General features: G+C 53.0%; 1 protein-coding gene across 1 annotated transcript in view; it reads right to left on the reverse strand.

The window, feature by feature from the left end:
- The window catches only part of Smarcd3 (SWI/SNF related, matrix associated, actin dependent regulator of chromatin, subfamily d, member 3), a 32,590-nt gene extending 9,809 nt beyond the window's left edge, over window positions 1-22,781 (reverse strand). The window contains exons 1-2 of the mRNA XM_057762129.1: window positions 22,704-22,781; window positions 20,891-21,031 (exon numbers count right to left, since the gene is read on the reverse strand). Of these exons, the coding sequence (XP_057618112.1) occupies window positions 20,891-20,929 (39 nt within the window). The 5' untranslated portion in view covers window positions 20,930-21,031; window positions 22,704-22,781. The remainder of the gene's footprint in view (window positions 1-20,890; window positions 21,032-22,703) is intronic.
- Window positions 22,782-23,510: the final 729 nt, after the last annotated feature.

Here is a 23,510-nt window from a genome sequence, read left to right on the forward strand (position 1 = left end):
GCTGGAAGGAATCTGGGGGGGAGCCCGAGCCCGGAGGAGGCTTTGCTCCTGCCCCAGGGCCGGCCGCGGTGGGTGTGCCGGGCTAGGCGGGTTCCCGGGCGTCCGCAAGATGTGTGTGCCCTTGTCTCGCACACCGTGTGTCTGCACCCTTTTGTGGCACGGCGCAGTGGCTGTGGGTGTGGATGTTTATGTGCGTGCACTGACAAACGCCGGGTCTGTGTGCTTCCCTCCACAAGAGCCGCTGTGCTGCGCGCGTGCGTGTGGGGCAGGACACGGCCTGTGTCTTTCAGCTCTGTGGGAGTCTATTTCTGGGCTTGTGAGTCTTTGTTTGTCTCTGTGTGAGAAAGAGAGGGCAATAGGGGAAGTATTTCCGAAAAGGGGACATGGATTGGGCTCATGAGAACAGGAAGAGTAAATGTGGAGAACGGTGCCGAGCCAGGATGGGTACTTGGGTGGGTAAGAAGGAAAGAGTGAGGCAAACAGGGTTTGATGGCTTTGGCATGGAGACCCAGAGAGGTTGGGGGTGGTGAGGTCCGCCCCAGGACCGAAGAGAAAGCAGGAGTGTGAAGTGGAAAGATGAGGGAGCCCCAAAAGGAATCATGTGGAGAAAACTGGCCGACCCCGGAGTGGAGGAAGAACAGAAAAGAGGGGGCAGATAGTGAGATCCCCAGACTGAACTCAGGCCCCGCCCATGCCAGAAGCCACGCCTGTTCCCACCTTCTGGAGGAGGAGTCCGCAGGCTTTGGGACAAGCAAGGGTCACATTTATGGGCTTGCTGGGACTGCAGCTGTCAGAATTCAGATGAGGGTGGGACAATGCCTGAGAGGATTTGTGGGAACACATTAAAACTGAGCCCTCAAGACCCAGCATTGCACCGAGGGGTCCTAACCTTTGGCCCTTCAGAATGTCTTCACTGGTCAGGGCAAGGCAGAGAGGGCTGGTTCTCCCAGGAGTCTTTATGGCCAGCACCTAAGTTTCCTGGAGGTCCTGGTAGTATGCCTAGCTGTCATTGTCCTTTCGGGTGCCCACTGTTACCGTGAACGATTAGAGAGAACATTTTGTTCACATAGGTGCTGCGGGAGCCACTGGTTCAGGGTTGGCTGACCCCGGCAGCCACAGGCGCCGGTAGCTGGAGTGATGATCTGCTTGGGTGCAGCTGCTCCTCCAACCCCCACTCACCCCCTAGTCCGAGGCTCTTCTGCCATTGTGGAATGTCTCCACTTGCCCTCCGCCTGTCCCATCCACTCATCCTTTAAGGCTCAGGTCAGACCCTGCTTCCTGCAGGGAGTCTTCCTTGGCCTCACTCATGGGAACACATCCTGGTCTTCTCCAAATGGCTGGTATCATCTATCTTGTCCAGAAACTGGACTAATGCCTCATGCACTCTTGGCTTCAGGTGTGTTGGGTTTGGTATCCCAAGGAGGCTGTGACTCCTGAGGGCAGGGCCTGGCCTTGCGCCCATGTCTCCCCCAGGCCTGGGTACAGGTCCTCTACAACACCGAAAGTTGAGGGCACCTGCGAAGTGCAACAAGCCAGTGATGCAGGTGGTACTTCTGCCATTTACCCGAAGATCTGAGTCATCACAGCTACCTCTACTTTTACTTCCAGCAGGGAATGGGAAACCCCAGTCCTTGGAGTGGGTCTGCAGATACCGCTAGGCTTTAGGAAAAGCAGAAGATAGTAGCTGGGCTGGCATCTCAGCTGTAGGGGTCTGGAATGACCAAAGGAGAAAGGGGCACAAGATCTGTGAGTGAGCTGAAAGATTACAGGGGTGGTCTTGGTGGTAAAGGAGATTGTGGGACGTGGTTTCACCAATGGCTGAGTGAATACCAGTCCTAGGAAGATGGAGAGCATCAGTCAGGTCCAAACCATCCCTCTAGGGGGTATCATACTGCACAAACGGCAGCTATGTGTACACAACCCGAAACACACACCTAGGGGCACATATATGACAAACCGCCACAGGGACAAGGGGCCACCTTGACCTCCCCCACCGAGAAGCTGGGTTCACAAGCGAGCAGACACATTAGCATGCTCTTCTAGCAGGTCCGGTGCGGGAGGGGGGGCGTTCTTGGTCAGGGAGCCCTTCTCACAAAGACCAGGATCCCCACCAGCTCAGTGCCACTAGGGCGCTGGGCAGCAACATGCCGCCCACAGTGCCTGCGGAGAGCCCGGACTTCTTCCAACCCGACAGGGCACAGGCCACACCCGGGCAGGCCTAGAGCGTGTCTGGGGCAAGGGGAGGGCGGCCTGCGAGGCTGCCCGGAGCCGGAGTCCCCCCTGTCGTCCCCCCATCTCTCCTTCCCTCGCAGAAGCACGACCAGCACCAAATGGCAAAGCGCCGCTCCCCGCGCAGGGAGCGGTGCGCTGCGGCCCGCGGGACGGACCCGGCCGCCTCGCCCCCAACTGTGCGGAGCGAGCGGCCACAGCCGGTGCACTGGGGGCCCCGGGCCGCCGGGCCTGCACCGCCCTCCCTCCGCCCGCACCGGTCCCCAGCCCGAGCATGCGCGCTGCGGCCTCCCTCCCGGTGAAGGTCAGCCCAGGGCCCAGCTGCAGGACTCCACCGCGGCCAGGGGAGGCGGAGAAGGGAGGAGGGATGCGGGAAAGAGACTTAACTCCTTCTCTGCGGGAAGATGGCCACCTAGACACAGCCGAGTCCAGAGTCTTGTGGTCCCTCCCTCTGTGGAGGTCCCGATTGGGGACAAGGAAGGGGGGAGTTGAGGAGGGGGTGGGGAAAGGGGAATGGAGGGCTGGAAGAAGGGAAGAGAAGCTGGCTGGGAGAGGAAGGGAGGGAGTGGGGGGGAGGAACAAAGGCGAGAAGAGGGAGAAAGGGCGGCTTGCCAGAGAGACCCCTTTCTCTTGTCAGCTTTCCCTATACCCCAGAAGTAAAACTTCCCTCAGAGGAATACAGTTACCCTTATTTTATTGGGGAGAGTGTAAAGAGAGATTCTTTGGAGCTCTCAGGGCCAGGACTTCTGATTTCTGTGACATGGTCCATCCCAAATCTAAGCAAGCCCCACACCCTTCTCCTTAGGTCAGGAAATCCTGGGACTTGTAAGGGGACCCAGAGTCTGGTGACTAAGCTCCAAGTCCCCTGGAAACTCTGTCTAGAACTTAGAGCCAGGCCCAGTTCCTCAAAATGGTAGGAAAGGCCTCTGAGACCTCAACAGTCTCACTCCTACCCTACCTGAGAGGCAGATACAATCCTTCTGTGGGATCCATCACAGTGGCTCCCCTGCCTGAGCAGCTGTGTGCTCCCCTTACTGTCGGGACACATCTGTGCCCATCACACAGCCTACTGCTTAAGAGGCGCTGTCTCTGTGTAACTTTGCCTTTCTGTGTTTTGCATGTGTACACACACACACACACACACAGAGCAAATATGAGTGAACAAAAAAACAGAGAAAAAAATAGGACACCAAAACAGTTGTGTGACCTTGGATGAGCTGCTGTTATCTGCCGTTCCTGCCTCCTCAGGAGTAACAGGAGAGTCTTGGCCCAGGGATTCCATCCAGGACCTTTCTTGCTCAGGGATCCAAAGACTCCAGACAGAAAAGAACTGAGGCAGACAAGAGGGAAGGGTGGGGAGGGAGGGGCGGAGAGGCGTGGGGACACAGCTCCACAATTAGTGGGTGCTGCTCCTAGCGAGGTCTGAGCTGCTGTCTGCCACTCCTCTGTGAAGTCCTCAGGGACACCCGGCCTCCCTCCGTCCTTTCCTCAGAGTCACTCTCTGTCCCTTGCCACACCTCATTTGTGCCCTCAACACCACATACCACACCATGGGCCCCCTGCCATGAGGGAAAGACCTTACCGTGGGGTCCCCAGGGTCCTGCGCCGTGGGCAGGTACATGATAAAGGTTAGCTGAAGGCACGGTCCTCCTTCCTCTCTGCCTGCGTGGGTCTGTTCAGTCTAATGGGATGCTCCTTGACACCCCTCCCACCCCCACACACACCGCACACACAATGAACTGCAAACACCGGGGAGCTGAGGCTGCTGGTCGCAGGAGGAGCGCAGAGCCGGCCTCTGGGGCTATGAGCATCCCGCTGGCCCAGAGGGAAGGCACGTTTTGGATTCACAGCCAGTTTTCTTTCATCCCCCTCAAGGCCTCCCTTAATTAGGTGGTCTCTTGGAGCAGGTCACTCTGAATAGCTTAAGGCGCCATGAAAAATAAAAAATAAAAAGGAGCCACCCCAGGCTAGGTGCCCATCTCTGAGGATATGGCAGGTGTGTGGGGTCATGTTTTTGTGCAGTCTTGAAGGATGCTAGCACCCACTGCACCCCAGTGTGGCTCTGCCTGTAGGCAGGACTGCATTAGTAGTTGAACTAGGTCGTACCCTGGGAAGAAAGGACATGTCCCACACAGTCACCATGCCTCCTCCTTGGGCAACAGCTCACAGGTTTGGCTAGAGTCTAGGGCTTAGATAGGAGACAACTCCAAGACTCAGGAGCAAATTGCAGTGGGGAGGGGAATAGGCTGGGCCTGGACACACAAAGCTACAAGCTTTCCCCTCTCCTCCTCTGGAGCTTGGAGCCAATGGAGGCACTCTGGGCCCCTTCCGTAGGGCAGCCCATCATCCCCACTATAGCCTCTCTCGCCCTCCGAAGCCTCACATAGTATCCAAATGCCCTGCTTTAAAGGAGTCCATCACTTCATGTCCCAAACTTCTTGACTATTTGAGCTGTCTGCAGATGCTAGTGGAGTCCTCAGTGTTTGTTGCTACAAAGCTGAGGACAGAGATTCAGGAAGAAGCCCCATGGTTTCCTGGAGGTTTGCTCATGTCCTCAATTCTAACACTGTGTCCCTAGGAATGCCCCAGTCCTCCTTGAGAGAAACACCTGTCCTCATCTCTGGCCAGGATGCCATCTGGTGGCCCACTGTCCCCTGCTGAACTCTGGAAATGCAAGGGAGATGCAGAATGATGGGAATTGAACCCAGGGCCTCATGAATGTTAAATCAATTCTTTACCACCATGCCACACTGCAGGTCAACTTTATTCCATAATGTGTAGCATTTTAACCTTCCTTCCGTATACCCTTGACTATCTTCCCCACTCATCCTACAATCAACGTTCAGTCTCTAGTGAACCCTTCCTGCCAGTACATAACAGGATTGTTTCCCTATCCTTTTCGGACTCTCCCCACCCTACTTCTTGCAGTTTCAGTGAAACTTCTCAAGAGTGTATCTGCACTTGTTGTCTTTCCTTCTGGAACTCAAATCCTGGTGAATGGACCTTGGTGAAAGGAGCCCACCGAGAGTGTCCCTGTCAGGAACACCAGTGGCCTCCACGTTGTCCAATGCCACTACCCCAGGCTGTGTCTTGCTTAGCACACTACAGTATTTGACCAAGGAAACTGCTTCCTTCCCTGCTATCCTCCTGCCTCAGGCTTCTCCTCTGTCCTGATCCTCATGTTCCCTCTTAATATTGGGGAACCACGAGAGGAAGAGCTCAGCTCCTATAGTCCTCTGTCAGGTCTCACTGACTGGTACCACCACCTCCTGAAGGTCTGTTTTCACTAGGTACCAGGGGTTTACCTCTGAAGTTTTCCTCTCTCCCGGCCCTCAGACTGCTAATTCTAGTTGTTGACTCAGTATTTCCACTCAGTTCTTTAACTGACAGCTCAAACTTACTTCCTCATTAAGTTCTACCTCATTCTCCACTCTTTCCCTCTTCCAATGGCCCAGGTCCCCAGTTCTTGAGCCACTCTAAAATCCCAACTTTCTCTCATACTTACATTCACTCTGAAAAGATAATTCCCCTGGCTCTGGTTCCAAAATCCAAGTTTCTTGCCTTTCTGCTGCTATCCCCTAGGTCAAGACCACAAGCGCTAAGCGGTCAGCTTCCCACCCTGCCTCAGTCTGCTCCTGGCACCGCAGTCAGAGGGGTACCCTACACAGCCACTCAACAGGTCAAGATGCATATGTGTGTCTACGTATAGGAAGAATGGGCAGAGCAGGGAGGCCCAAGCCTCCTGCAGCTGCAGCATTTCCAGTTGTGAAGTTCTGATAGCCAAGAACAAGATGTTGTCACCCATCAGTAAAAATCACAGTTGCTAAAAGAAACCAAAACCATAAAAAAGGATACTTGGTGGGGGCTTGGGCCCCCCAGGCTCCCTATCTGATTTCCAGTAAGACCCAAGTCCTGCAGTCCCCCCTCTATCCCCTCCCCCACTCTTGCTCTGGCCTCCTGACTCTCTCCTTATAGCCTTCTGTGGCTCTTTGGAAGCCAGGTACTTTCCAGCTTCACCCTGGCTTTCTCCTACCTGGGGTGCTTTTCCTCCACCACCTGCAGGGCTCTTACCTCCTGGAGGTCTGTTCTCATCTGGACACAATCTGTACCACTACTGAAAACTATAGCCTTAGACTGTGCATGAAGGTGCACACCTTGATTTCTGTGAGTTTCTGGCCTCATCTACACAGCAAGTTCAGAGCCAGTCACAGCTCACAGTGAGACTCTGTCTCAAACAAAATAAAAACAAAAACCTGTAGCACCTAGCTGGAGAGATAAGTCAAGGGGTAGAGGGCTTGCTTCCACGCTGTGAGTTAGATCCTCAGGATGCACACAGTGGAGGACACACACTGACTCAGGCACCTTGTCCTCTGATCTCCACATGTGCACCGTGGCCCATGCACACCTCCACTCGCTATAAAGTAATGAGAAGAAACCTGCATCCTCCCTCTCCCCTCTAAGATCCTTACTGCTTTTACTCTGCTCGGTTTTCTCAGTAGTACTTTAGAGCTCCCCTAGTCTACACAACCTCCTCCTGGTTATGTTAATGCTTCTCTCCCCATCTTTATCCCCCACCCCATTAGGGTGCAGTCTCCCAAAAGGTAAGGCTTTTTCCCTGTCCTGTTTGCTGATAACTCTCAAGTATCTTGGACATAGCAGAGGCTGCATCTAATCAAAGGTGCAGAGGAAGCCGCCTACTCCAGTCAGTCTGGGATCTGAAGCATGCTTCCCTGCTGGGTAAGGCTCCTGTCTGAACCAGTGTTATCTCAGTAATAACAACACATCTTCCATTTGCATAGGACTTCTTCACTGTTGGCTAAACACTTTCACACACAATAACCTGCCTGGTCCTCACAGACACCTCAGGCGCCTGCCTGAGAGACTTTCTAATCTAAAGATAAGGAGAATCGTGTTCTCAGAGCCACGTGACTTACCAAAGTCACCATGAGGTTACAAACTGGGCAAGCATATCAGACCTCTGGTATAGAGGCCCCTGGGTCTCCCCTTCATCTCAAGCTGCCTCCCCAGAATCTTCTGTGGAAGGAACACCTGTCCAGGAGTCACAGAGTCACACACTGGCATTCCCACCTTCCCACACACCTGCCTTGTTAATGAAGGACACCAAAGGGCTGGGAGATGGCTAAATTAGGAAGTGTTTCCCATGCAAGTACAAAGATCTGGGTTCAGATCCCCAGAACATGCGTAAAATCCTGGGCCCAGTGAAGTACGTCTGTAACCCCAGCATTCGGGAAGCAGAGATGGACAGATCCCTTGAGCTAGCTGGCTAGCTAGTCTAGGCAATCAGTGAGCTCCAGCTTCACAGAGAGACTCTGTCTCAAATATAAAGTGGTGAACAATAGAGAAAGACACCTGACTTCAACCTCTGCTGCCACAGACACATCAACAGGTGTATTCAGTTACTACAGCCAGAGCACATCACAAACATACGTGCACACAAAACACATCATGCAACCCCCCAGCAGGAGAGTGCATAAGCATGTGTGAAGGAAGACAAGACTCCTGGGAGCCTGTGCGTTACAGCTGATTTACTTTCGATTATTTCTTGAACACCACTCCCAAACTCAAGCACATGTTTCCAACATATAAATCTTCAGAGAGTCACCACCAAGTTGTCTAAGATAAATGTCAGTGTACTTATGGCGGTCTCCTTAGCTCCTGTGTAAAATTCTTGGTTAAATTTGAAACAAGCAAGCCCCTTGCTATGGGGCTCTTCCTGGATCGTGGCCAGATGTGCATCTATCTGTGTATCACGAGGAAGCATGTGCATGAATGATCAGGGTCATACAGTTCCCCATCCCTCACCTCAGGCTGCTAGGCTTCAGAAGCTTATTGTCCTCGGGGCACACCAGCTCCTCCTGCTTTCCTGGCACCACTTGGAAACCAGAAGCTTGGGAAACTCAGAGGCTCTACCCTGGCCCTCAGGAAGTGATGTGCATAGCAAGAGGCTGGCAATGTGGAATAGACTGTGGGGCTCTCTCTGTCCCTCCCTCCCTCTCTTCCCTTCCCTGTGAGTGTGTATGTATACTGTATGTTCATGTGCATGGGTATATATGTATATGCAGGTGTGCATGCACGTGGAAGCCAGAAGTCATCCTCAGATGTCATTTCTCAGAAACTATTTATCTTTTGAAAACTCATCTGGAGCTTGCTGATTAGTCTAAGTTGGCAGGCTAGCCAGCCCTAGAGAGGGGCCCATCTCTCCCCAGCACTGGGATGTGTATGCTATGATGTCCAGGCTTTTTACATGAACTAGGGATCAATCTGAGGCCCTCGTGTATGCACTGTAAACACTTTACCAAATAAGCTATCGCCATGGTTCCCCGCATTCCTTGTGGAACTTGGTGAAAGTATATAGGGTCGAAAAGCAATAGGGACTGTGTGACAATAGGCCCATGACCAAGGATGTCATAGTCAAAGCTGGTTCTGCCAGCTCCTTGTATCTCCAAACAGTACAGTCTGTGAGTGAGCAGAAACAAGTGTTCCTGGGGTCAAAGCTCTGGTGGCAGCTAAGAAGCCTCCCTGTGGGCAGAGGGAGGAAGTAGGCTAGGCCTGTCTTCAGGGCCTAGTCCAGCTTAGTATCCCACCCCTGACTTTTGCAAACCTTTGTAACTGGCAGCTGTTCTCCCAGAGTGCCCTTCTCTCTGAGACTGGTGGCAGTCAGTGCCAGTAGCAGGCAACAGGCCTTGCTCCTAGAACTGGCCCTTGCCTTGACCACTCTGATCTGGCAATCAATTGTCTAGGGACAGGGCTTGGACAACCTGGCCCCACTGCCCTGCCCTGCCCTGCCATCCTCTATGGCCCTAACCCACTGCCCTGGGCAAAGTCCCTGCAGGTAACACCACCGTGATGTTCTTAGCTGAGGCTGTAACACATGTTTTCTCCACTTTGGTACCATTGGCATTTGGGACAGGATGACAAGCATGGTCTTTTTAGTACCGAGTTATACTTCCTGCTCCAGAGTGACTTACTGTGGTGGCTCTCCTCTGCACAGCGGGACGATTGAAGCATCCCTGGCCTACATTATCTTCTACCAGACTCTTTCTCCTCTTTCTCTGGGGTGATCATCAGAACACAGTAAGACACTGTCCCCTGTCTCTGGAAGGAGGGGCTGCCCCAGGGTGAGAATCTCAGCACTACAGTCATGTCTTGGGATCACATCTGGCTCAGCACCGCCTTCTCTGGCACCTTTGCACCTCGTTTTCCTTATCTGCAACACAGGGAGCCCTGTCTTGAGTCACCATGGCTGAGGTTACAGAGGGGTCCAATGCTTGGCCCCACGCATGGCTACCCTCTTGGTCCCACAGTGTCACTGCCCTCCTGGTCTGCCTTTACCTCATCCTGTAGGCCCAGCTGATCCTGCTGCTGGCTGATCTCTGCTAGGGCACAGTGGTAACAAAAGACCCACAGAGCCCTTTATCTGTTGGGGGGCGGTGAGGGGAGTGGGAAAGCTGCACAAATACCCTGGAGGTAGCATGTGAGAGCTTGGCCAGGGCCCCTAGAAAATAGCCAGGTGATTACTCAGAATGACTAATTATGCGAGGCTCTGGGATCCCAGGGGAGTTGGACTCTTCCCAAACTGTTGGACACATCCCAGCGGAGAAGAACCTAGAGCTACACCAGTGTGCAGATAGGTCACAACATGGGAAGCCTACATCCTACACCCTGAGAAGAGGCTGTGTCTAGGGGCTACAGGAAGGAGAGGACCGCTCAGGAGTCATGCAGAAGTGTGCGCCCTGGGAATGAGTCTCAGGCAAACCCACAAGACCAACTGTCTGAGCTCTGAGTTGGGGGTGACAGCAGAGGCGTCTATAGAAGAAAGCTGGGCCTGTGGACTCAGAGCTCCCTACTCTACACACTGTAAGTGTCCATGCCATGAGAAACACATCCCCCTGCCTCTGGGGACCCCTGAAGTCCCTGAATAGACAAGCTGGGGTGGAGGGCTTAGTGCCAGGAGCCGTTCAGACTCTGCAGTGGAAACAGGGATTCTCCACCCAGATAGGTGAGGCACAGAAGCCATCTTGGGTCTTCTGTGCAGAACCATGAACTAGATGTGGAGAAAGGCCCACCTGGATGAGGTAAGTGAGGGTGGGAGAGTGCCATGGTTCTGGGGCACACAGAGAGATAGCCTTTTTTGGGGAGAGGCGCCTTGGGGCTTAGGCTTTATCTTGCGGAGGGTCTTATGAATGATGGTATGGGAACAGATGGCAGGTGTCCAGAGACTAAACTAGGAAGAATTACAGCGGACACACAGGCATCTGCTGAGTCAGGAGGGGAGCCTGCCTCTAGGTTGTTTTTGTTTGTTCCAGGTAACCCAAGTAGGCTGGGAAACCTTTACATAGCTGAGAATGACCTTGAACGTCTGATTTTCCTGCCTCCACCTCCTGAGTACTGGGATTACAGGTGTGCACCATCAAACCTGTTTTATGCAGTGCTGTTGCTTGAATCTGGGGGCTTTGTTCCTGACAGGCAAGTATTGTACCACCTGAGCCTATAGGCTGCCTCTGCTTCCAGTCTGTATTGCAGCCTGAGGCTGGCTATAGGCAGATAGGAGTGGGAGGAGGGAGTGAAGATGCTCCCAAACATTCAGTTTAGAAAACAAATAACCTCAGAGGGTAGAGGCAGGAAAATCAGGGGTACAAAGCTAACCTCAGTTACAAGGCAAGTTTTATGCCTGGGCTACATGAGACCCTGTTTCATGAAATAGCCAAGGGCAGGGGCTGACATTTAAACCAAGCAAGGCTGAGGCTATGACTGCGATTTCAAGCCCGGGTGAGAGCTGGAGACGAGAGGCAATGTGTCCCTGCGGGTCACACGGCCAGCCCCCTCCCCACCTTGGCTGCCAGTGGCCTCTGCAGCAGCTCACAAACATCCCATAGCCCATGAACCCCTGTGCCTGTGTCTCGAGTCCCCTCCCCTCCCCTCTAACTGTCTCACCAGTTGTCTCAAGCCAGCACCAGGGCCCAGCATTTCCCATGTTTTCCTGTTGTCATTAGCGTCCTCTTCTCGGCCACCCTCACAGCCACTACGGGGTGAGGGTCAGGGTTCTTTCTGTCTCTTCCTGATCCTCCAAGTCCATCTGCATCATGTGCCTACTACCAGTATTGGTCTGTGCACCCCCATCTCTCTCCTGGACCCAGCTCTTCACCCCCAACTCTCTTTAACCTGTTTCCTACACCATGGCCAGATCAATATTTTAGAAGGTGTGACTAGGAACACAGTCCATCCTTTTTAAGATCTGACAATGGTTCCTATCACACTAACGAAATCTAAATTCCTTGCCCAGTTCTCAAACTCATTGAGCAGCTGTTACGTCAGAGCCTTTGCGCATGCGTGAGCAACTCTTTGGGGGTGGGAAGTCACTCTCCTGAAGGCAAATTTGGTTCCTGCATAGAGAGGAGCGGATATCAGCCCCAGCCTTGGGGCAGTGCCCCAGAACGGCAGCAGTGCTGGCCACAAGGTAGGGTGGAGGAGCATACCTGTGCAGCCTGTCCCAAAGCCCAAGGTGTGTGACAGTGAGGGATGAATGAATCTTCTGGGACAGCCCACAGCCTGGGCTGGCAACAGTGGGGGTGCCCAGGGTACAATGGAACTGTCACCCCCTAAGTGAGCCAACCCTCCCAGCCCCCTGTGACAAGGAGGTGCCACAAATAAATAGTGACAAGAATGGAGGTGTGTCCCCTCCTCTGCTGGAGGCAGCAGCATGGTTGACTGCAGTATCTGAGCTGGGGGTCATCAGGAGGAACCTCACTGAATGCCAGAGTAACTGGTGTCACGTGAGGTCCTGCATGCTCCCACACGAGGAGGCCTGGAGCAGGCAGGCCCCCAGGGGCTCATTCTCCAGCACCTCAGTAATAGCAGTGTGTCCACTTGTCCCTCAGTGCCTTGGTTCCCAGAGAATTGAGCCCTAGTCACCTCCCGAAGGTACCATCCACCTCAAGATCATCTTTCTGAAGACACAGTCCCACATACTGAGGGCAGCTATTGCAGTTCCCGCCCCTGTGTGGGCTGAATGGTGGACCCCTAATTCTGGACATGTCCAGTACATCAGAATGTGAACTTTGAAAGAGACTCAATGGGGCTGAAGAGATGATGCAGCAGTGAAGAGTGCTGGTTGCTCTCCCAGAGGATCTGGGCTCAATTCTCATGGCAGCTCACACCTGTCTGTAACTCCAGTTCCAGGAGACCTAACACCCTCACACAGACATACATGCTGCTAAAACATCGATGTAAATAAACTAAAATAATTTAAAAGAAAGAAAGAGACCACAGGTCACAGGAGAGCCCCTGACCCACTGTGACCAGTGTGCTAGAGGAAAGGGAAACAGGCTCAGGACAATGGACACAGAAGGGCGTGAAGAGGCAAAGGGAGAAGTGGTCTGCGGCCACGTCTGTTGCTCAGGTTGCCCGTCTGGTGCAGACCCAGCAGCCGTGGCATACTAGTTCACGCATATCGTCCTTTGGCACGCCTGTGGCACGCCCTAAGACATACCGCCAGGCCATTTGTGACCCTGACCTGGAACCTGAGAACAGGGCCAGTTCTCTGAAAGGCATTGAATGTGACACTTTAGACACGTGCATTCTAGTAGCGCATCCCATGCCAGCCTCAACATACATACTGAATCTGAGTATTACACAGATGTGTGGAGCCTCCATTTCCTCCATGTGAAAATGGGTATACTACCACCTTGCCTGGGTAGTGTGAACAGCATAAGAGCAGGAGATGGTACGAGAACATTGTCTTCAGGTCACAGGGTCATGCTTGGTACTCACGTATCCCATAACCCCATGTGCCTTGAAACTTCACACCTTTTCTCCTTCCATTGTGCCCAAACACACATCCACTCCATGCTTGTGAAGCAGCCCCTCATACTCAGAGATAGAAACAATGGTTAATCCTGCCAGTGTGTATCTGGGAGAATCAGCTCGTTGCTCTACTTGCTGGGAGCCTCTGGGTTCCAGGACTGATAGCTAACAGTCACCATCGGTGTGACATGCAGAAGTCTAGGGATGTGGCCATCCATCTTCATCCAAATCTTTGCTCATCTAACTCTCTATACTTAGTATTAAAAAGGGACAGAAGTTGGAGAAAGCCTCTTTATAGACTTCTCTATGCCTACTGGGCTTCATTTTCAATTATTTTTTTTTTAATATAAACATGTGATTTAAACAGGGTCTTATTTTGAGTCCAGACTAACCTTGAATTCTTTCTTTTCTTTTCCTTCCTTCCTTCCTTCCTTCCTTCCTTCCTTCCTTCCTTCCTTCCTTCCTTCCTTCCTTTTTAGACAGGGTCACCCTGTGTAGCCCTAGCCTGGGACTCACTATGTAGACCAGGTTAGCCTGGAACTAACAGCTAACAGAGATCTGCATGCCTGTGCCTCCAGAGCACTGGGGGTTAGTCTTGAACTCTTGATCTTCCTGCTTTAGCCTCTCCAAATAGAATTATAGGTGTGTGCCACTGTGCCCGATCATCTTAATTCTTTCAATACATTGATAATAGCAACATCCAGCCAATGCCATGCTTGAGTCTTGTCTCAGCTCCTTATGCCACTGTAACCAGCAAAGGACACAGAGCAGGCTCACCAACCCCCTTCCCTGTTTAGGGCCAGTGGTGGCATAGCTGCCAGCACACCATTGCGTTCATCCAGCCTTCCTAAATATACTGAGAGATGCTTCGTCACCTACCTCCAAATGGACATGCATTTCTGGGTGGAGGTCTCATAGCTGCCTCTGAGACAGGGCTGAGGGAGAGAAGACAGGTGGCAGACGAGGAGGGTTGTGTGTTGCTCTGGCCACACAATGTCTTTCAAAAAATATTTATTTTTGTATTTACGTATGTATGCATGCATGCATGCATGTGCATCTTATTTGTGTGAATGTGTGTGTATATGTGTGCAGGCATGTACGCAGAGATCAGAAGGGGGCATCAGGAGTCCTCTATCTCTACCTATTCCTTTGAGGCAAGGTCTCTCCCTGAACCCGGGACTCAATTTTTCTTGGCTAGGTTGGAAGCTAGCCAGTCCCAGTGATCCTCCTGTCTTTGTCTCTCAGAGTTGGGACTGCAGCTCATGGATGCCTGGCTTGTTATGTGAGTACTGGGATCTGAGTCAGGTCCTCACGATGGAGTAGCAAGAACTCTAAACTGATGAGCCATCTCTCCAGATCTCACACTGTGTCCTAAACACTTCTATTTGATGCCACCCCTAAAATTTGAGAAATTCCATGGGAACAGTTAGGTCTCTAGACTCTCTTAGAAACTTAGCGACCTGATCCCCAAAGTCAACCAATCCCTGTGGAAGCAACCAGAGGGAGTCAAGGAAGAGCTGCCCCTCCCAGAGAGGCTGGTTGCTCTCAAGGGACATATTCTCAACTCTCCATATGCCTCCCCGGTCCTTATTTTGGGAGTTGCAACCCAAATGCCCTAGGGGCCCAGCTATGATATAAGAGAGTGGCGTGGGCTTTGTGCGAGATGATAAATGATAACTTTGACCTTGAGCCTCAAGGCTGTAAAAGGGGGAGGGCTGGGGTGGAGAGGGGCTGTACAAAGGGTGGCTGTTTGTCCTTTTGAGGACCAGCAGGGTTTGGGCGCAGCATGACTCTGAGGGCCGGATGTGGTGGAAACACCCTAGTTGGGACTCTTGTCCTGGTCACTGGGAAAATGACTTAGATTTCTGTGCCTCGGTGTAATTGTCTTAGAAGCGACGGCAGTTCTAACCACATTTACACCATAGTGTTTTGAGACTCAATTAAACTAGGAAATAATTTTAAAGCCAGCAAGAAAGTCAAGCACCCACTCAAGCTGCCCACCCACCTGTTAGCTCTCCGAGTTCTTGCAGGTGCCTGGGTGCCCTGCTCCCAGGGTCTGAAGGAAGCAGGCAAGGGCGGGGGTATCTCTCAAAAGCTGGGCCACCGTCCCCCTAAAGGGGCCACCTTCAGTTGTCTCAGGTGCCTGGGACTTTAACATAGTTGGTAGAGTGCTTGCCCAGCAAGCACAAGGCTCTGGTTTCAAACTGAGAACTGCGTGAAGTGTGACTGTAATACCAGCATTTGGGAGGTGGAGGCCAGCAGATCCTCAGCTACACATCAAGTTGAGGCCAGCTTAGGTGACACAAAACCCTGGTTCAAAAAGGGCATCTAGGCATTTTCTTCTGAATTAGGAGTCCTAATAGGGCATGGGAAAGAGGGGACACTGAGGCAAGAGAGAGCCAAAAAACCACAGTGATGTTCCCTGCAAGACTGGAGTAAGTTAGAAGAAAAATTACTTGGGGACTAGGGATGTGACTCTGTGGTGGAGCGCTTGTCTGCTGTATGCTCAAGGCCACAGCTCCAATTCCTAGGAGCACAAATACGACAAAGAAAACCTCTGTGGAAGGCAATAAGGGAGTCCTCTGCAACATGCAGACCGAATAGAACGGGAGGTGTTGGTTATAAAGATGGACTAAGCTAAGATCAATCCCTGCGTGAGTTCAGGGTGTAGCACAGGAGGGAAGCTGAGCAGTGGTGCAGTGAAGAGACCATGGACCTGCAGCCAAGGGAGCTGGTGCTCCAGGGCTTACAGATGACACCTGCAGATGGCAGGGCTGAATATTTATTCTCAGTCACGTGATTACTGGGGTGCTCTAGCTTCATGCAGAGCATTCTGCACTTATATGCATTGGTTCTTTACAGAAAGGAAGGCTTTGTGATCAGTTCTGCAGACAGGACAATCACATTTGGAGAACTAATGCCTGCCCCCCCCCGCCATGTGTGTGTGTGTGTGTGTGTGTAACTATGTAGTACCTCCTAGCCTGCACTCAAGACAATCCTCCTGCCTCAGCTCCCAGAGTATGGCCTGAAGGCATGCATCACCATTCCCAGCTCAGGAGATAGCCACTAGTCTCCTACCACAAGTCTGTCCAGCCCCTCAGGGGCCTCTCCAGAAGGCCATAACCAATTGTTCCTCAGAGGAGACAGGGTGTGTCAAACAGCAGCCTCAACAGGGATTGGGAGCAGAAAAGATCGGTCTCTGCAATCCTGGAGGTCCAGGCCAGTCAGAGGGAGGGAAGCTCTCCCATCCCCATAGCAACACTTGGACATAGCCTGACTGTGGAGAGCCAATCTGACAGGGGAGCTGCAGGAGAGGCCAGTTGTTAGGGACAAGAGCACATGAGTGGGCAGTGGGGTGGCAGAGCCACTGTGAGGCCAGCTGTACCCAGAGGGACCTCAGTCCCAACTAAAGGCTCCTCGGCTTCACCCGCCACCATCCCACTCTTCCGCTCCTCATGCCAGGGATACTTTCCCTACTATGCAGGAAAGCACCCAAGCTAAGGCGAGCTCTGCGCTGAGCCGCACCCCCAGCCTTTGGGTTTTCTTCAGAAGAGTCTGGGTGAGACCAGGATGGTGATAAAGGGTGGGTTCCAAGGGGAAACTGGAGGAGAAAAAAACCACGGCAAATGTGCACTGGAGATCATATCTAAATTTCAGCAGGTGTTGTGAGACTTTAGTGGGACCTCACTTCTAATCAGGGATGGGAGTAAGTCTCTCTCGGAGTGACACGTGACTGAACGCAACTGGCCAGGGCAGGGGATCGAGGAAGGCCACGGAGGCTGAAGGAATAGCAAGGAGTGTAAATATGAGGTCATCCAGTTTGTATGAGACCCTGTCTCAAGGGGAAGACAGAAGATGGAGTGGGGAGATAAGTGGAAAATAGAAGCCAGTAAAAGGGACTAGAGAGACGGCTTGGCAGTTACCACTCTTGCTCTTGCGGAAGATTGGGGTTCACAGTGTCCACATGGTGGTTCACAACCATCTATAACTCCAGTTCCTGGGGCTCCAATGAACTCTGGTCTCTGTGTGTACCAGGCATGCACAGGGTGCACATACTCATATACATGCATACATACATACATACATACAAGCTAAACACTCATACACATAAAAATAAATAAATCTAAAAAAAATGAAGCCAATAAAAGAGCACAGTGACTGTCCTGAAGGACAGATAAGGAAGGGGATGGTGTGGCAAAGGTCATTCCCAGGTCTGGACTTGAACACTGATATCACTGATATACAAGGGAATTTCCATTCTGCTCCTCAGGAGATGACCCTGGATTAACAAGTCCACCCTTCCCTTCACCTCCTTCCCTGTCTGATAAGGAGGGCATAAGGCTCACTGACGAGGTCATCAGGGGGATATCAGGGCAGCTTTCCCTGCGGCCAGCCCTGCTCTTTTGAGGACCCCATAGAGGACAGGTCATTTGCTCCTGTTTCCATGCTCCAGGGACCTGAGCCTCAATCAGGGAAAGGCGGCCTTCCACACTCGCCCAGCCTCCTCCATTTGTCTAGCTTCTCCCAGTTAGTGAGTCCCTGGACTCTGGGTCTTAGACCGTTTGGGTTCTATAGGGAAGGAGTGTGACTGCCTGGTCCTCCTTGTGCCTCAACTTATCTGCTAGACACTTGACATCCTTTATCCTCTATAAGACTGTCCCACCCCAACCAGGAGGCTGTGACTCTGGAGCCAGCTTTAGACTAACCTTCCTCTGCACAATGTGTATCAGATACATTGTATCACAATATTAATATATACTCACAACTATTAGCATAAGAATTACTTCTTGAAAGTAGCAACCTCTTCTGCTAGTTGCTCTAAATTGAAACAAATGATTTGATTCTAATGTTGTACACAGTGTTTGCCTCCATGCATGTATGTATATGTATGTATGTATATACATGCATGCCTAGTGCAGGTGGAGGTCAGAAGAAGGCAGTGGATCTCTTAGAACTGGAGTCCCAGAACCGAACCTGGGTCCTCTGCAAAAGCAACAAGTGTTACCCTCTGAGCCATCTCTCTAGCCCTCAGTCACCCTAACTTGTATCTTTGGGTTAGGCATGCTGTGTAAAGATCTATATGGCCAGAGAGCACGACACCCAGTCCATACCCCAGCCCGGGGAAACTGCGAGGACACTGTTGAAGACTGCTCAGCTTTGTTAGACTATATCCATTATATAACCCAACAAGAGACAGGCCAGAATAACAGTGAACTTGATCAAATCGTTGGGTTTCAGCTTAAGGAAAGGTGAGCAGGTTCACAGACCCCAGGGCTGGTGCTTACACTAGCTTCACCTTTCCCTCTCCATTCACCCTCAGTCCCAATTTTCCCTGCATCACCGACTTTGCAAGGTCCCGACTGGAACACAGGAGAGCGAAAGTACATCTGCCTGTGGCACCTTCTCTCTGCTTCTCTACCCTCGCTGGGAGCACACTGTTCCTCCCTCCGGGCCCCAGAATGTTCTTGAGTCTGGAGAAATGGTGCGAATGGGAGTCGATCCAAGTTTGTAAATTCCGGTAAAGGGCATGTGCAGAACCATGCTCGGGAGGCACATTCTCAAATTCCCCAGAAGTAAGTCTAGGGCACAAGGAAACTGGTTTCACAGCTGGGAAAGAAGGGAACAGAGTGTGCATCATCCCAAATGGTAACACAGCTCAAGTGAGCAGCAGTTCTCCCACGAGGTCCCTTGTGAGTTTCCCAGGGTTCCCACATCACTCACCACCAAAGGGTATTGGGGACAAGAGCCACAGTCCCTAGAAGATGTTTCTAGGCTTAGTGTCTACCAGCAGCAGGCAAACAGGAGTCTCAGGTTAGCTCCTGTGTTTATTCCTGAGACTTCAGAATCCTACCAAAGCCCTGAGCCCACATCCCAGTGACACCTTCAACTCATTGCCTTTGCCACTTAAATCTCACTAACACTTGCAATGCCACACCAAGTTCTTGGGGGCCAGCGTCCTGCAGCAGCTGCATACCCATCCACTGTATAGCCCACCAATGAGACACAGAGGGGCTTGTGAACATCCAAATGCCTGTACCCGTGCCCTGGCCAGCAAAAGTCTGCCAAGACACATAAGGGTTGGTTTCATATTCATGTGACTCTCAAACCAAATATCAAACACGCCCCATACTTTGCTAACTCATCTCTGGCAGGTGGAGGTGGGGGTGAGTGTGCTGGGGCTTTTGGCTCCCCAGGAATCATCTAGTGACCCAGGGTCCAGTTATCACTGCCCCAAGCCCCAGTCCTCTCGTCTTCCTTCTCCCTCCACTGCTCAGCCCTACAGTGAGACTGTGTCCTCCAGGTAACCACCTGTGGCTGCTGAGAGGCCCTGGAGGCTTAATTCAGTACACCCCAAATGAGCTGCGCTTAATGAAGCTTATCACAGGAGGGACAGCTTCTGTGTACCTGCCAAAGACCTCAGCAGTGTCCTCCCCACCCCCAACCTTCAGTGCAGTCTCCTCTGACTAACTAGAACTTTTGGATGTAGAGTCTGAGTTTGCTCCAGGACAGGGCTGCGGGATCCACCTGCAAACCCATTTGCAGTCCTCACAGACTTAGGAGGAGGTCCCTTGTCACCAGAGGTGCTGGCGAGGCTATAAGGAAGGAGGTAGGAGTCCTGACTTTCCAAAGGGTAGCTGATGTCTGAGACTCCCAGTGTGGGAGTGGGCATGCCCAGACCACGCATACCCATTTCAGGGCTATGGGTACCAGGTGAGTTGTTCATAGCTACCATGTGTCTCTTCCACTCTGAGGCAGGCTGGACTTACTTAGCAGGCAATGCCCTAGACCATTTTCCCCTGAGCTGAGCCCAGGTGTGTGTGTGTGTGTGTGTGTGTGTGTGTGTGTGTTGGAGGTAGATGGTAGGAAGAGCAACTGGTCCAGGGCTTCCTCTTACTCCACCCCGAGGGAGTAGGGGCTGAGAGAGACCTCACTGCCCACATATGCTCCCAGTGTGAGGCCTTCTGAAGCACTATCTTTCAAGAGCTACTTCAAGCTGCATCCATTCAGGGCTCTCCTGAGGTCCCCCTCCTCAGAGGCCCACACCACCTAGGGCACTTCTTTCAGCCCTTTCCCATATCCAGCAAGGTTCTTGAAAAGTGGCCTTTCTCTCCTACCCCCAGCATGTCCCTCTAGACAAGCTGGAACTGGTGTGGGACTGCCCAAAGCCACGTTCCTCTTCTAGGGGAAGGAGGGTCCAGCTCCCGTGTAGCAGCAAGACAGTACATCCAAGCTTGAAGCCCGCATGGAGGCGCAGAAGAGCCACCAGCACCCCTTTCCCTGTCAACAACCCCGTCTGGGGCCTCTGTGGGGCTCTGAGAAGTCTGCTTAGCCTGGTGTAGCTTGCTGGGCCAAAGATGTGTCGGGGAGCTGCAGAGTCTTCCCAGACAATAGGGATCATCAGGGAGAGGGAGGCATGGGATCACCGGGAGGCATTTGTGTGACCAGAGAGATGTCATGCATCCAGGGGTCTGAGAATAGTGAGGAGTCAGAAGAAATCAGATCCATAAACCCTTTTCATATGAGCTTGGCTTCAGATTAACTTGTTCCTGGGTCAGAGTGGCTTTGAGAGGCAGGGCCTAGGGACTCCTAGGGAGATGAGGGGACACTTATAAGAGGTAGCACAGGTGTGGCGGAAGGCACTAAATGACAGGTGTCATCAGGTTCAGGAGAGTGCCCCAAGCTGGGAGGGATGCATAGAGGTCTGTGCGGACACTAGGGACCAGTGGGGAGGTGGGAAGACGGCTGGGGGTGGGGAGCAAGGCATGGTCAGAGCCCAGAGCTGGCAGACTTTGGCCAAAGCTCCTGCTCCTAGGCTGGCAGAGAAGGAAGCACCTACCTGTACCACGGTGGGTAGGTGCTGAAGACCTGGAGTCATAGATGGCAGGGTCCTGCAACTGGGCAGTCATCCAGTGCCCCTTTGGTGCCCCGGCCCAGAGCCTGCCACGCCTGTAGCACCAAGGGCCATGCTGAGGAGGATCTGAAAGGAGAGGGCTGTGGGAGGCGTGGCTTGGGCCCCAAACCCCTAGGGCAGGCTCCAAAGGGCTTTGGAGGGAGGCTAGGTTCCAGGCCTCCTTTCAAAGGAGGTCAGGCGGTCTGAGGAAGAATCTGGGAAATTGTGCAGAAGGGGCCACATCCTGGGGCCAGCACAAGCCAACCCGAGGCCAGGGAACTCAAGGAAGAGCATAAGTAGGAACCGTGTGTACCTGATGTAGATGGATGAGGGCCCAGAACAGAGAACTTCAGCCTTGAGCTGACCCCAGGCGGGGACCTGTCCCCACCAGGTCTTAGGGGTGTGAATGGAGCTTTGAGACTAAAAGAGACCTTCTGATCAGGATTACACCTAGCATCAAAGGCAGCCCCTGATGGGCAGGTAGGTGGTCACCTGCACAAAACCAACAATGGCTCCTGGCTCTCCTGTACGCACTGCTTTCTGGGTTCACCCCAGGTCCAGTGGCCTTTCCCTCCTGGGAAGAGCAGAAAGGCCTCAGGCTTGGAGCAAGAGCATACAGTGCCGTGGGGTGGGATGGGAGGACAGGTTTGAGAGTGATCCGGTCCAGGAACATGCAGAGCCTATGGGCAGAGATTCACTGGCCAAGCGTGGAAGATGGAGTGGGACCCAGCTGAGGATGCCGAGGTGGGATGTGGGGCTTGTGACTAGAGAGCCAAGAGGATCTGAGGTAGATGTGCGTGAACAGGAAAGAGGCTAAAGTCTGAAGCCGGGGACGGGAGTCCGCAGGCCATGAGGACAGAGAGATAACTTGAATGGGAGAGGACTGTCCATGGAGGAGGGTAGCAAGTGGAGTCTGTGAAGATGCCAGGCAGTGGGCAGGAAGGAAAGTGCCAGGTAGGGAAGGAGGGAGAGGATGCCAGATAGGGCAAGTGGGAGAAGGCTGCCAGGAGGAGCAGGTGGAGAAAGTGCTAGGCAAGAGGGAGGTGCCAGGCAGTGGGAAGGAGGGTGGTGCCAGACAGGGAAGGGAAGGTGCCAGGCAGTAGGGTGCCAGACAAGGGCAGGGGGAGGGGATGCAGGTGGAAGGAGGGTGGGAAGGTTCAAAGTAGGGGTGAGAAGAGAGGGTGCTAGGTAGGGATGAGGTATCAGAGGTGGGGCTGAATGGAGTCGGCTAGAAGGGGTAAGAGACAGAGGTTCTAGGTCAGTGAGAGTGCCAGGCACAGGGTGGGCAACACCAGGAAAGAGGGACGATGACAGCAAGGAAGAAGGGGGATGCCAGATAGGGAGGAGGGGACTGGCCAGGTAAAGGGAAGATGCCAAGCAAGGGAAAGCAGGGAAATGACAGGTGGGTAGAGGAAGGGGATGCCAGGCAAAGGGAAGGATGCCAGGTGGGGAGGAGGGATGCCAGGAAGAGGGAGGAGGGATGCCAGGTAGAGGGAGGGAAAGGAATGCCAGGCAGAGAGAGGGAAAGGAATGCCAGGCAGGAGGAAAAGGGATGCCAGGCAAAGGGGAGGAGGGATGCCAGGGAGTAGAAGGAGGGATGCCAGGCAGGGAAGAGAAGGGATGCCAGGCAGAGGGAGGAGGGGGATGCCAGCAGTGGCAAGGCAGCACTGCCAGCAGGGAAGGCGGGGGCGCTGGCGCAGCGCGGCTGGGCGGCGTGTTTGCCTAGGGCCGTGGGGGCCGCGCGATGCGGGTCGCTCACCTGCTCCCTCGGGACCCCGGCCCGGAGCACAGCGCGGCTGCCCGCCCTCCGCTCCGAGCTCCGGCTCGACTTGGCGCCTGCGCTGCTGCAGCCTGGAGCGGGGGAGGTGCAGGGAGCGTCTGTAAAGAGCTAGGCACTTAATAATGAGTTAGGGATCGGAGTAAGAAGTTTTGCCCCATCCAACAGTGCTTGTGGTTTTCTGCTCTGAGTCCTGCGACTGACCCCTTGCCAGACCTAGACACACCCGTGGTGAACTTGCACAGATATCTTGCAAATGCCCCTGCGCACCCATCTTTCACAATATGCTCAAAATCCTCTGTGTGGCTTCTCATGGCTTCACACTAACCCTCCACCCTATGGGTCTATACACACAGTTGTGTTCACACACAATGGGAGCATCCTAAGTGCTGCAGATGGTACCTAGCAAGGAAATTCCCTTCCCTAACGTAGTGTTCCCGTGCACACCGTGGGAGAAAGGCTTTGATACCCTTGCAGCATTTGAGACCCAATTGAGATCTCTGGTGGAGTTTGGCTAGTTGACACAGACCTCAAGAAGGCCTCTCAGAACATAGGCCCAGGCAAGCCTGGCTCTGGTCACCTGTGAGATCTTCCCAGAGTCCCACCTCCGATCACTAGACCCCAACTAGAAGACTATCTGACCATGCAGGATTCAACTCTGACCTTCAGAGCAAATGGGTTCACGGAGCTGGGTAAGGGTCAGCATGTGTAGGCAGAAGCTGGTGAAGAGGAACGACAGGGAGAGTAAGCCTGCTCTATGCCTGGGAGCAGAGGACAGTACCCCCTCCT

This window comes from Chionomys nivalis, chromosome 1 (genome assembly GCF_950005125.1).
Source record: "Chionomys nivalis chromosome 1, mChiNiv1.1, whole genome shotgun sequence".
NCBI lineage: Eukaryota > Metazoa > Chordata > Mammalia > Rodentia > Cricetidae > Chionomys > Chionomys nivalis.